The 14,060-nt window shown below is 39.9% G+C and overlaps 1 protein-coding gene across 1 annotated transcript; it reads right to left on the bottom strand.

The window, feature by feature from the left end:
- Window positions 1-3,484: 3,484 nt before the first annotated feature.
- On the bottom strand, window positions 3,485-13,735 carry LOC116602254 (cartilage matrix protein). The gene is made up of 8 exons (XM_032363582.2): window positions 13,597-13,735; window positions 13,151-13,212; window positions 10,166-10,343; window positions 6,528-6,763; window positions 6,014-6,217; window positions 5,372-5,595; window positions 4,733-4,921; window positions 3,485-3,864 (listed from the first exon to the last, which is right to left on the bottom strand). The coding sequence occupies exons 2-8, from the start codon at window positions 13,200-13,202 to the stop codon at window positions 3,694-3,696; spliced, it is 1,254 nt and encodes a 417-aa protein (XP_032219473.1). The 5' UTR covers window positions 13,203-13,212; window positions 13,597-13,735; the 3' UTR covers window positions 3,485-3,693.
- Window positions 13,736-14,060: the final 325 nt, after the last annotated feature.

The following is a 14,060-nucleotide window of genomic DNA, read 5'->3' as shown; positions in this document are numbered from 1 at the left end:
AAGATAGCACGTTTATCACCCATAGATGTAATAACCCCAAGAAATGTAATTACACCCATCAGTGCAGCACATTACCATTTTTGGTAATATCGATTTACCTACTTATAATGCAAATATTCAAAATGGACGTCGCATCGCAAAAAGTGACCAAAACAGCAAAATATCCTGCTTTATACCAAGTTTGATATTTGATTTATAAATTCCTGTGTTCGAAAGTAGTATCGTTTGGGAAACCTTTTCAAATTGAGCGCTTTTATTTCAGACTGCCGTAAAATCGATCAACTCTTTTCGTAATGTTTAAGTTTAGAAAAAGAGGAATATTAGTGTGATGGACCAAATTCTACGGCTTCGAACCTTGACAGGATTAAACTAGGATAAATGAGGATCATGGCATACTAAAACAATTTTCACCACAAGCCGAAATGAGTGCCCACAAGGTATGGTGAAAGTTGAGGAGAGCGGAGGTTGAATTGTGAGAACGAAAGTGCGAGTCAAGGCCCAACGTCTATACTTCAACAGGTAAAAATCGCGGAAGAACAGGTATGAAAATCCGTGTAAACATTTAGCCGAAAACCATTTTACCTTTCCCTTGTCTCTGGGGTTCACTTCTCGTTCTTTGCCAAAATGTCTTGCCCTTCGACCACCACAACAACAAACTCCACCAAGAATAGATAGTCCCCCCCTTCCCCCCAAAAAGTAACCCTTACCCGAGTTCTACTCCTAAAACATACAATAGCTTGAAACTTGCCAGCCCCGTAAAAAATACTATAGTTGAAGCTTCAGAAGGAAAATTTGCTTATCAAATTTAATTTATTTATTCCCTTTTATAAAAAAAACTCTATCCTCCTCACCTCCAAGGCCCTGCGTCAGCACACCACATGTGACATGCCCTCAGTTATCACAATCTAACTCCCCTTACCATACATTTCTCAACCTTTAATTTTACACCCCTTGCCTTTTTCCAATTGACTGCACACACCATAAAATATCCCTCATTGAGTAAGCGCATTACATAGCCACTCAAACCAGTGCCTCCCTCTAAAATCTAATGCTAGAGGTGCATAATATGTTCAAATAAGCATTTGCGATAAGAACTTTTTGATAAATTAGCCCCCCCTCCCTGCTCATCCCCGAAAATACCCAAACCTGAGTTCTATACATAAAATATACCAAGCTTAGAAACTTACCTCCCAAACAAATACCCAAACCTAAATTCTATAGCCCAGGCATACAAAATCTTGCTATAAGGGAGCTTCAACTCTCAGATTTTATTCCATTTTTTTAAAAAAAAGACAACAAACAAACTAAAAAAAAAAATGGGCCTGAAGTATCACCAAATATAAATATTTATATTCCATACAGTATGATATCTATGACTGCACCCCATACTCCTAGAATCTTCAAGGCCTAGTAATCAAACCTGGTACAAGAGGGGTAAAAAGAAGGGCATAATATGCTAAAATAAGCATTTGCGAAAAAAATACCCAAAAAAATACCCAAACCTGAGTTCTATACATAAAATATATCAAGCATAGAAACTTACCTCCCAAACGAATACCCAAACCTAATTCTATACCCCAAACATATAAATTCTTAATATCACTATAGTTTTAAAAGGGAGCTTCAACACTCAGACTTGCCGATCAAATCAAATTGATTTAATTCCTTTTTTATAAAAAAAACTTTTTTAGAAAAAAGAAATGGGCCTGAAGTATCACCAAATATGAAAAAAATGATATTTTCTATATGATATCTGCTTTAGTGCAGCTTGGAGCCTCTGGTACCCAGGGTATGACTACACTCCCATTCTCCTATAATCTCCAAGGCCTAGTAATCAAACCTGGTACAAGTCTACTTTGTCTTCACAACCTGTGTCAGCACACCCCATGTGACATACCTTAGTCACCACCGCTTTGCCCTTACCATGCCTTTTCCTCGCCCTAGTTTACACTCTTTGCCTTTTTTCCATTTTCCTGCACACACAATGAAATACCCCCTCAATGGCTCTACCTTGGTGTTAGAACGGGTCAGTACGCAGCTCTTACAAGCTGCAATTTGATCGCACCTCGACACAAAGAACGAGAAGAATAAAGACAAAAGGACTCCTTTGTAGAGCAAAGATAATAGGAGACAAAGCAGCTGCGTACTTACTCGTTAGGACCTTTGTATTGTGCACGATTTGTGTCACAAAACTTGCTTTGTTTGATAAAAAGAATCATGATGAAAACAGAATTGAATACAATGAAGTCCTTTGGGGATGGTTCTAACACCGATGTTTACATACACCCCTCATTGAATAATCACATTAGCCTCTCAAACAAGTTCCCCTCTCTAGAATCCATTTTTAAAAAGCCATAATGTGAGCATTTGTGGTAATGACTTTTTTTACATCGACTAATAGCAAACTAGTGCAGCAATGTATAATGACTGCCATCCCTGAGATTTACTAATCATAGCAAATCTATTGATTCCAGGATCAAATATAAACGTTTAAACATAGTAGTTTCATCTAAGAAGAACAGGTATGAAAATCCGACGGAACCGCCATTTTGTTTTCCTACTCTGAGTTGTGGCGTGTCCGCGTGAGACTGGGCATAGTAATACTCATCTCCGATTGGTTAATCAGATTGTTTATCAAATATAACCAACAATGGTAATGTTCCGCACTGCCCATAGACCTGTAACAGTCTCTATACCGTTCATTTCTCGCATACTTTCACAGAAACACCTCCCAAGACACCCATTGGTTAGTTTTACATTTATTAGTTATGATGTTTTGGGCGTTATTTCATATATGGCTGTTATTATTCCATTATGGGCGTTATTATTCCATTTATTGGCGTTATAATTTCATTTATGGGCGTTATTATTCCATTTATGGGCTTTTTTTCCATATATGGCTGCTACTATTCCATGTATGGCTTTTACTATTCTATTTATGGGCGTTATTGTTCCATTTATGGGCGTTGTTCCAAATATGGCTGTTATTATTCCATGTATGGCTGTTAGTATTCCATTTATGAGCATTTTCATTCCATTTATGGGCGGTATTCCATATATGGTTGGTATTATTCCATTTATGGGCGGTATTCCATATATGGTTGTTATTATTCCATTTATGGGCGTTAGATTCCATTTATGGGTGTTATAACATGGATATTGTTAGCATTGTTAGAATGACATATTACATTTCTGATGGGGTATTTATTGGCATTTATGGGCTTTGGGAAATGCCTGCTATAACATTTAGGGCGATTTGCTATTACATTTATTGGTTAATATTATTTTTATGAGCATTATTACATTTATTGGTTGACGTGTAAACTTGGTCTGGGTAAAGAGTTAGTAAAAATCAGGGGGATTTAGCGTTAAGTGACTGGTATTTGTGTCTTGCTTTCAAAATTTGTTATATTTTTTTAAGGGAGTATCAAACCATTGGCTGAGCTTCTCCCACCACAATAAACAACAAATCATCAAGCAAGAATTGCGGAGAATCGTTTAATCATCTTTTTAACTAAAATTACTACAATTCTGATACCATCCTTAAAGCCCAATCTATCAGACACAAGGCCTAAGCCTACCGGACACCGGACACAAGGTCCTAACTTATAACGGACACCTGGTGTTACCCGCATTCTAAATTAACATCAGTAGCACAAAAATAGTATGTTAAACCACATATCAAACATCTGCTTAGAATCTGGCCATACAGAAGGCTTGCATGATAGAGTTTAGCCGCTTTACGAGGTCATCGAATGAGTCAATTTTGAAGACATTGTCGTCGTGTTGAAGAGCGATGATCTTGAGTTCGTCTTCGCCGATGGAGTATCCGACACCAACTGCAACAATCTTGATGCCTTTGTCCTATGACAGATTTAAAGGGCTTATGTCAGCCGCAGGTTGAGGGCTCAGAGGCCACATAAATAGGAAAATACCGTTTGGACAAAGAATCTTATCTTCTGATTTATCATTTAACGATTTTAACATTTTCGATATAATTTTATGTGAAGTGTAAAACTTCAGATGTGATCTGTTATCCAATAAGGAGTAATAAAAACAATAACAAAAGTGTGACTGCGAAAGTGGGTTTGTGGCTGTACCCCCAATATTTTCTTAATGTCTCTGCCCCCCCCCTCTAAATTCTTTTATAGGCTGTGGAGTATAACTACAATATCCCGAGTGAAGATCAAAAGTTTTATCACAGAAATAGAGAAAAATATTTTTGTTTCATTGAAAAAAAAGAAAAAAATCGTTTCGTTTTTTTTTTTTGAAAGTCAGCTCAGTCAGTCGGTTTAGACAGTCAGTAGTGTGTTCATTTATTTTTCGAGGTGACAACCAGTAGTGTGTTCATTTATTGGTCGAGGTGACAACCATTATGCCGTCCATGGCAGAGGCGTAGCCAGAGGCGTGACCGAGGGGGCCCGGGCCCCGCCTTCTAGCAGCCAAAAATACAGTAAATGTATGAGACTTTATCTAAAATACAGGAGAAAATGCCTTGAAAGAGCCTTTTGGGACCCCTCCTTTTAAACATCCTGGCTACGCCACTCTATGGATCGAGATAGACGTCCAGTCAGCCGTCTGTCGGTCGATAATCGTTTTGTAAAAGTTTGTATTTGGCTAATTGGAAGTCAAGTAATCGGGCACAAAGTGGTCGGAAAGCCGTCGCCCCATCTCTCCAAGCCCACCATTGTTTTCCATGTTTCTACAATGTGTTTATATTCACCGAGATTACCTGAAGGGGTTTTAGGACTTGGCTGTATGGCTTGCTATTTTGACTGGTCTTGCCGTCAGTGATTACCAGCAGTACATGCGGGACGCTGCTCCTCACTCCACCCTCCTGGCTGAAAAGTTCACTGTTGGCCACTTCAAGGGCGACATCAGTTCGTGTTCCGCCGGGCTTGAACTCGATCTTGTAGATAGACTAAAAAACACACGCAACAAAATGAGTTCGATTTCCGCAGTTGCGTACACAAGGGGGAGGGAGGGGGAGTTGGGCGCAAACTCTCACCTTTTTGGCGGCCAAAATACTTGGTCATATAAGAAAAGGAATCTTCAAAAACTATGCTTTTACCATACGATACAAAAGACTGCGCACACCCCCTCAGCCAATCCTTGGTACGCACCTGTCTCGAGGCGTAAGATAAAGTGGTAGAGGGCTTAGGAGGCGAGCGAACCGTGGACACTTCAAGGGCGACATCAGTCCCTTTAGAACCATATGTACAATATTATACAGGGATGGAGAGGAGCAAGGGGGGTGGGGTTGGGGATGGAAGGAGATGCAAGGGGACGGGGGGGCTTAAGATGCATGTGGCCCCTCTTGAACACCTAAAGTAGAGACGTTAGATTCTCGTAGAATCCACAAAGTACTTACGTCTAACAGAGCATTCAGGTCTTTGTTCTCTGCACCGTTGAAATCCCAGAGTTTGTTAGCCACGTGACTATAGCGCACCAATCCCACGTGAGTCTTGGCGGCTCCAATCTCGAGCTTGCTAACAAGGTCAGCAAGGAAGGTCTTGACCTTGGCGAAGTTTTCACGACGAACGGAAGCCGAGGAATCCACGACGATACCGACATCCAGTGCGCGCGTGCATTTTGCTAAAAAAGGATAGTTTTATTTGAATAGTGCTATTTTCCCTTGCGATATACTTGCGGTATCCCAAAATTGCAAAACTCTTCTTCTAAAATTTGGAGGCTGTAAATCAATCGGCAATTTGTTAACGTTTCACATCAGACTTCAATAGTGTAAAACAGGAACCGCTGGGGACGCTGGAACGTGGTTCCCAGTTAATCTGAGATTACATACACTAACTCACACAAAAAACAGTCCGTATCTATCCCAATAAACATAGTTACCAATCAGATATTGCGTATTTTTTTACAAGGCATTGAGAGTTTAAAGTTCAACTGTTTGTAGACAATTAAAAGCCTACAAATAAGCACTGACTTCAGACATGCGCAGTACCATTCTTTTTACCTTTCTTTTTATATACAAAATTGTTTTAAATGAACTCACATGGACAGTTGGCCAAGTGACATTGCGCAGACTCAATGGGTTCGCCCAAGCGTGGGTTGCAGGGGCGACCGTTTCCCTTGGGGGTGGGGTTTGTGCATGTTCGCTCGCGACTCTTTTCTCCGAGGCCGCATGTCTTGCTGCACACTGACCAGTCCGACCACTTGGTGTATCCACCATCGATGTCGGGACTCTGAGGCTCGGGAGCTGAAAAAATAAGTACCGCCGAACACATTTTCAAAATTCGAGTATGACTAACCCAACCATGATGGGAACGTCTTGAGATCTAGCAAACTACAAGTGTACTTTAAACACCTCAGATGAAATCCTCCAAAAAATGTACCTAGCCTATCGTCCGGCATAATGGCTATTTTTTTTCTGGACATCATTAAAAATGGCGGCTAATTCTCATTAAACATTCATGACTACATGATTGAAATGTGATTTGCTAAGTTTAATAACTGCTTGAATTTGAGCTCCCGTAGGTAGTATATAATTTCAAAATAGATAAACTCACTGTTGTCGGTCAGCATGTAGACATAGTTAGTTTCTTTGCCTCCGACGCATTCGCTTAATGGATCGCTCTTCACGCATCCGTAGGGGGCGGTTAACTGCTGGAAGCAGTGGTCTGAAGGCCCGTCCTTGCTGTATCTAAGCGCGGCACTCGGCCCAGACCAGCATTCACCGTAAAACTGCAGACCAAACATCCGGTATCCGCGGGCGCGGGCCTTCTCGGCGCATCGACAGGCAAGGCTAAAGACAACGACAAAAAGAAAGAAAATATTTGCTTGCGAATAGACTTTTTATGCTTTCCCACGGGTTATTCATATTAATGCTATAATATTATGATGGGAACCCTGTGCAGTATAATTCATTGATGGGGACCCTGTGTTATTGTTATATAACAACTGTCCACACGTGACTCCTGTACATTGCATTGACCCCTATCTATTAGCACTAGGCTAGGGAAACACTCGTGCACGGTGTCATTTGCTGCCAGTCGCCGAAGGATCCGTTAAAGATTTTATGCCATCATTGATAGAAATCCCTTTAGGGAAAGAAAGATGATGTATAAGCCTAAATTCACCGGGTGTTTTATTAGGTACAACCCCCAACAGAGATTGAAACCCTTAGACAGATAAGCAAAAATGGCTGGTTCATGCCCAGAAAGTAAATGGAAAAAACGTTCACTTTTTACCGGGGTTGGGAGATTGGGGCCTGGCATGTTCAGATTATCCTCCTGGATGTTGCCGTTGGGGACGAAAACATTTAGTGGCAGGGTGGCTACCAGCACTGCAGAGATAACATGCATGCTTGAAGTCGCAACCCGAACATGCCTTGCCACTGTGGAAACGGTAACAGAAACCTTTTGGGATAGCCTGGTGTGATTTGTTTGGAATTCTTCCGGTACTGGCAGGTTTAGTTACCAAAACATGTAACCGAAGCCACAATTCGGAATGGATATTGGCCCATGGGAACAGGGAGGGGTTTACCTGGCGCAGCGTACGGAATGTTTCATCATAATAAGGCCAATTGTGGCCACGATTAGCCAAATCATGGATCGTTTTCCCATATTTCATGAGGGCTGGGGCCTCATTGGGATATTTCTGGGTATAAACCGCCACAAAAATTCTGAAGGCTGATACCCACATATCCATAGTCAGATTCCGATTAGGCCGAGTAGTGGGCTCTAGACAAATTGAGGGCTGCCGGCCCCCACTACCTGATGAGACACTTAACTTTAACGGATCCTTGGTGACGAATGGTGCTATGGGCAATGGCCCGATACATGGGTAGGAAAGAATATTGCTATTCTGGAATTCTATCCCATTGTCCTTAGTGTACATTTATGGGGGCATAGAATGACCAACCAGTGCATTTTATTTTTTACTGATAACGAAGCATTGGTTTACGTGATCAATAAACAGAGCTGCCGGGATAAATCTCTAATGTTATTTGTCCGCCACTTGGTCGCCTTTTGTTTCAAACATAATATTCTTTTCATACAAAGCATATACCAGGTGTGCATAACATTTTAGCAGACTCTTTATCTCGTCTTCAGCTTCAGGTTTTCAAAGACAAGGCCCCAGCAACCATGCATTCCAACCCGACGGAAATTCCGTTGTCTCTGTTGCCACAACATTTGGGCCTATAGTTGAAACACTCATCCATCCCTACCTATAGACGGGCTTGGCGTTTATTTAACCAGTTCCTCAGCGCTACCTTCCAGAATTGTGTTGTACAGCTGCCCATATCGCCAAGTATGGTAGCTCTTTTTATTGCATACTTATTCGATCATCACTATGCCCCTTCAACTGTTCACACTTATGTTTCTGCGCTGGGCTATTCACATCGTTTATCCAATCTTCCTGGTCCAACTAAGGTTTTTTATGTGATCCAGATACTCAAAGACTATAGCAAAATTGGTTTTAAACTCGATACTCGGCTCCCCATCACCTTGCCAATACTACAACGTTTGGTTACAGCAGCTCCTGTTATTTGTTCCACGAAATTTGAATCATGTCTTTTTCAATCAATGTGCTGTTTTGCCTTTTATGCTTTCTTACGAGTTGGGGAAATGACTCAATCCAGCCACACTCAGAATACAGGAAGTCTGTTAACAATTTTTCAACTATCCCAACTCAAAGAGGAGACCGGTGTGGTTAAAGCTCTGAAACTGACGTTCCATAATTTTAAACACAGCTACAATCAGCCCTTGCCCAGTTAATTTACTGCTGCAGTTCTTAGTTTTGAGGGGTACACATGCTGGCCCCCTATTTTTGGACAGTTTTGGTAATGCTGTTACTAGAGATAAATTCACTAACTTGCTGTCACTTGCTATAAGACATTCAGGTCTTAATCCATCATTTTATAAAGGGCACAGCTTTCGGATTGGAGCTGCATCTCATGCAGCAGCGCAAGGGTTATCTGATGCACAGATCAGGATTATGGGACGCTGGAAATCTAATGCCTTTCAGAAGTACATACGGGTCAATAGCCTTGTGAATTAGTACAATTTTTTGCCTTTTAGAACCGGCCGATTGCTGGGGAATCCATTGGTTCTCGAAGGCATATGATGGTATACTGTATACAATCCACTACTTGCAAGGGCGGTAGATTGAATGTGTGCAGTACATCTCATATGTAGCAACTTGCATAGTAGTGTATTTCTTGCACATCCTTGAGTTTAGTACAGCTACAATCCAGACAAGGCAACTGCTTACAAGGGTAGCAGTTTGCTTAAATCCATTTAACTTAAATTGTTCTCTTTTCTTGCATAGTACTGGCAATCACTTGCATGGGCGGTGTCTTTGCGGTACAATTGCTTTGTTAATAGCTTGTTTATAAGGGCGAAAGTCTGCCACCTTTATCAAATTTGCATTTGCTTTTCTCCTGTCACAATACAGGAAACATTTGCATGGGCTGTGTCCTTGTTGTGTTGTGATTGGATAACTGACAAAGCATTTTGTTTTTGTTTTAAGTATCAACACTATGCGAAGGTATGATTGTAGCTTATATGTGCTATCGTTCTCGAGTGCTTTTTTTCCCCTTGGGTGCGGCTGCATTGTGGGTAATCACCCACCATGCATTTGGCATTGTTTGCCCTCACCTTTACTGGGCAATTTTTAGATTTATCAGAGCAAATTATATATTTTGACAAATTTTATTAATAAAGCGGCTTTGGGATAACAGCCCATCGCCATTATGATTCAAACACTGTCTTGTTTTGTATCCATGCTCAGTAAACAAAGCGCGGGTTAAAGCAGCTCTCGTTCTATGGAAGCTATGTGGGGAAGGCATAAACGAATTCAATTATAAGTGCAAATGGAATGGGTAGTTTTCTAGGCAATGGGGGTCCTGTGGAATTCGTGAACGACAGCGAGGCAATAATATGAATGATTACAAAACCGTAGCCCCCCCCCCCCCCCCCCCCCCACCCAACCTACTCTTTAATGGCTTGTTTTGTTGCTGAACTTGCCTTTATTAGATTCGGGATTCCTGCGCTAACGCCGGAGACTGGTACCTATTCTTTGCCCCCTCCCCTACCCCCCCCCTTCCCTCCTTATTTTTCTCCTGTGTTCGCAACAGGAAGCCCGCATTAAAAAAAAACCAAAACCGATAACTTACACTGATGCTGGTGATGACTTTACCCACCTGTGCATTGACTGTTCCCATTTGTGCCAGTCGAGTAGATGGCCATCGTTATTTTTGCTGTACACGTCACGGTCGTTGAGGAGCTCGTACGGGAAGGGCCTGGGACTGAGGGAGTCATGGAAACAGCCTACCTTGACCCACTTCCGAGAGCAGGTCACGTGGGGCTTGGGGATGAATGCTGCAATAAGGAAAGAGAACGGGAACATATATAAAGCTTCCTCTCTCGCTCAGTTAATTCCTTATTAGGAGATTTATACTTTATCTGGAAAAACCGCCGCATTCATATTTTCCATTTAATTACCTTAGGACTGTGTAATTCGAAAATTTGCAGGAGTTTGTGTTGACGATGTTTTGCTGGCCGCCATCTTGAAGAATGGCTCTAACATCTTAATAGATTATCACAGGCTTTCAAGCGGCTGCATATTAACAATATTTTTATTTATATATAGTTAATGCCGCTATAATACATTGGAATCCCACTTACACAGTAGAGGCAGAAAACAGTGAAACAATAAGCAGGAGAAAAAACGAGAGTTAAACGACACCGCACTCAAACTTAAAAAGCCCGGCAAAATCTATATGCAAGACTGATGGCTTCTTTTATAAATCGAGAGAATAAAATTTGTAACAGTTCCTCGTTTATAGCATATCACGAAAATTGGTATTCTTGGTTCCTCTTTTTCTTCATATAAGCATATATTTAAATTATCCATATTTGGATGAGGTGTAAAAAAATATATATTAATCGGGCGAGCACGCCAAATGAAAAAGATCAAAGAAAAGTAAAAAGAAAAGAAAAGAAAAGAAAAGAAAAGAAAAGAAAAGAAAAGAAAAGCTGTCTCGCAGAGATTGAATTAAAAAATTTGAATCTAAAAGTTACCCAACTTTCTTAACCTTTCCACAGCCGATTCCATTGCGATATGACGGAAGTTATACGACATACGAGTTTTACTGTCGTGTAAACCTCCTTCTTACGACACATGACCCTGTGCACAGAGTTGGTGCCCAATCGCGTAACACAGCTTTTCGCGAGGCGTTTTTCGGTGCGTTTGTTGCGATGCTATTTTCGAGGCGTTTTGCGAGGCGATTTTCGAGGCGTTTTGCGAGGCGATTTCCGTTTTAACTAGAAAATACACACATTTAAAGCAATTTTATTTTTTGTGTACCTCTAGCGGGAGTACAATTTGGACATTGTTCTCACGCCAGATTTTATATATTTTAATGTGGTAGTTGATAATAAAGCAGAAAATGAATTATTGTAGAACAATCTATAGCTCATGTGCACCCGATTCTATGTTTCCTTTTTTTGAAACGGAAACGGGATCATTTTAATATCTATGTGAATTGAATTTAGATATGGAAAACTGGGCACCAACATCGCGTACAGTGCCATATTCTTTCACCACGGCACTTCAATCAATGTAACTAGGCGTAAATTTGTCATCTGTGGATATCAAGTGCAAAGTAGCGCATTTATTTGTTGCTTTTGCTCTTATGTGTAATTTCCGTCTGTGGCAATAGTATGTTTACACGCGGTCATATCCATGACAGTTTTAAGAGTTTCATTCCGGTTCCTATCTTATCCCAATTTTTGAATATTTCCTTTGTCATAATTAGTCAGTATATCAAAATGGTTGCTAAGAAATTTTAATTATTGAAAAAGAAGAAGGAAAATGTATTAAAAAGTATGCGTTTTAGTTTTCTTTTATATTTCCTTTTCCATTTTTCATTTTAATTTTGTAAATAATTTAGTCTTATGAACTTTTTAAATTGCTGTTTTATATATACATAAACGAGAAAGAAAAAAACTGAAAATAGCCGACGATTCGTTAGCTGTTGGTGAAAAATATGGCTGACAATTTACTATGCTGTGATAACTCGTTTCCCAAACCCCCAGTTCGAGTATACAGTTAACCCTTTATGGTTTCGATGACTCGAGCAACCGAGTTACCGCGAGAGTTCACACTACATAACTGATAATCCTTTTTTGATAAACGTCAAATGCGTGCCTCAATATGACTAAAAGAGGCAATGGTGAGAGCAAAAAATCAAGGGCATACGACTGGGATAAAAAAAAAGTCGGGGACCAAAAATACAACCGCGGCACAGCCGGGTTTTAATTCGGAGTAGCACTTTTCACTGAATCGTCAAGGTCGGTAAACCAACCACAATCTCACACACGCATCAAGAGGTAGCACTGAACTACGATAGCTGTTTTCAAATAACTTGCTGGCCATTTTTTTTTACAACGGCTGTTTTTTTACGTTTTCGGTATTCCCTTTCACGCTTCAACTTCTGCGATCGTGTTTCGGTTTGAACAGTCGTCACAGGTGTATAATGCAAAATACTGAAATAATATCGATTTGCCGAAAACACCCAAAAATAAATTAAAATATGATGTTTTCGACAACTCACGTAGAAAAGATATTTGTAATATATAAAGGCGCTGGCTTTTTAAAAGGGTAATATAGGTATTTAGGAATGATATACTGGCAATCCTTTTAAAGTAAATTGAATTACCCGATTCCTCTATCAAGATACAAGGAGTAAAGTTATCATTATATATATATGGATAAGAAAGGCATCATTACAATATATAAAAGAAATATTTACATCAGGGCTTAGCATTTTACCTATCATAACGTTTTCGAGTCTCCTGCTATAAGTTTCTTGGTAAAATCATGCACAGCAGTGTTTGAAGATAAAGTTTACTTATGACAGCAATAAACAATTACTAAGTAAAGTACATTATAACACTTATTTCCAATAGTAATTTACCGAGCGGATAGCCACTCTTTAAAGAAAATATATGATAGCACAAAAACAACAACAACAAGATCAACAACAACAGATATTTTAAATCTGGAGTTTTAACGTTATTGCACAGTTTTGAAAATAAAGAAAATACAGTACGACGATCACTTGGCCTGGCACTGGGAGGGCTGTTTTAAAACTCTTATCATTTTCCATAAATGACATAAATACCTTGCGTGAAGCTGACGTAGCAAACGAGAGCGGTAGCTATTAAAAGCCTCATGTTGTCCTTCCTGGAAATCAGAGAAGAGAATAAAAAAGCTAATGTATCAAGCAATGCAATGCAAAGTATGCTTTTCTGTACACGTTAGGCGCATTGCCTGTTAGCAAAGGCAAATCCATCGTGGAAATTGATTTGCGAGGCAAAGACAACGCTCAAGTTGGCAAAAATACGTTTGAATTTTATTTACAGTTAAACGCGCGTCATTCTTAACAAAGTTCGCGCCTTTCTAGTTACTCGGGGTAGCGTAAAAAAGACGTAAATTCAATGTATGAAATCAATAATCTGAAAAAAAAACATAGGACATTTTTTTCTTTAAGAACAGATTTCGATACTACGCATTTAAAGATGCTCTTAAAAGAGGAATCCAAGAAAAACCACAAGTCCTTCATCGTACCTTGTTCGTCGCTGCGTTAGTCTCCGATGGTTGATCGTAGGCCGAGGCGAAACGAGCTGGCATTATATATATATACGAATCACTTCCGTTTATTCAGTATCGGAAGTGTTTTGTGCCAGTCCCCCTGCTCACTGTTTATTCTACCTAAATTTCCCGTTTCCAAAAAAAAAAGGAAATGAAGAAAAACGCGCACACTCTAGGTCTTAGAAAGAGCTATAATTATTACTTTTTTGTAGTAATAAAACTAGAATGGTTTGTAATTTAAGCATTTATATTTTCTGAACCAATTTGTGATAACAATTGGTCGCTTGTTTGATATTTGCTCAGGATATAAATATGTGCAAAGCTGTTTGCTTCAGTCAACTTATGTCATAGTCATATTTGATTTTGTAGAAGAACTAGTTTGATTCTTATACTATCATTACCTATCTTCTTTAGCATCCAGAAGTATCAAAGAAAATGAA

The sequence above is a fragment of the Nematostella vectensis genome, chromosome 14, assembly GCF_932526225.1.
Source record: "Nematostella vectensis chromosome 14, jaNemVect1.1, whole genome shotgun sequence".
NCBI lineage: Eukaryota > Metazoa > Cnidaria > Anthozoa > Actiniaria > Edwardsiidae > Nematostella > Nematostella vectensis.
This window is presented reverse-complemented; position numbering and strand designations above follow the sequence as displayed.

Excerpts from the sequence above, each read along its gene's own strand:
- LOC116602254 (XM_032363582.2), bottom strand. The coding sequence starts at position 13,202 with ATGAGGCTTTTAATAGCTACCGCTCTCGTTTGCTACGTCAGCTTCACG. Across the intron at positions 6,764-10,165 it reads TGGGAACAGTCAATGCACAG|CCTTGCCTGTCGATGCGCCG; the intron begins GTGGGTAAAGTC and ends CGTTGTCTTTAG. Across the intron at positions 5,596-6,013 it reads TCACTTGGCCAACTGTCCAT|CAAAATGCACGCGCGCACTG; the intron begins GTGAGTTCATTT and ends ATCCTTTTTTAG.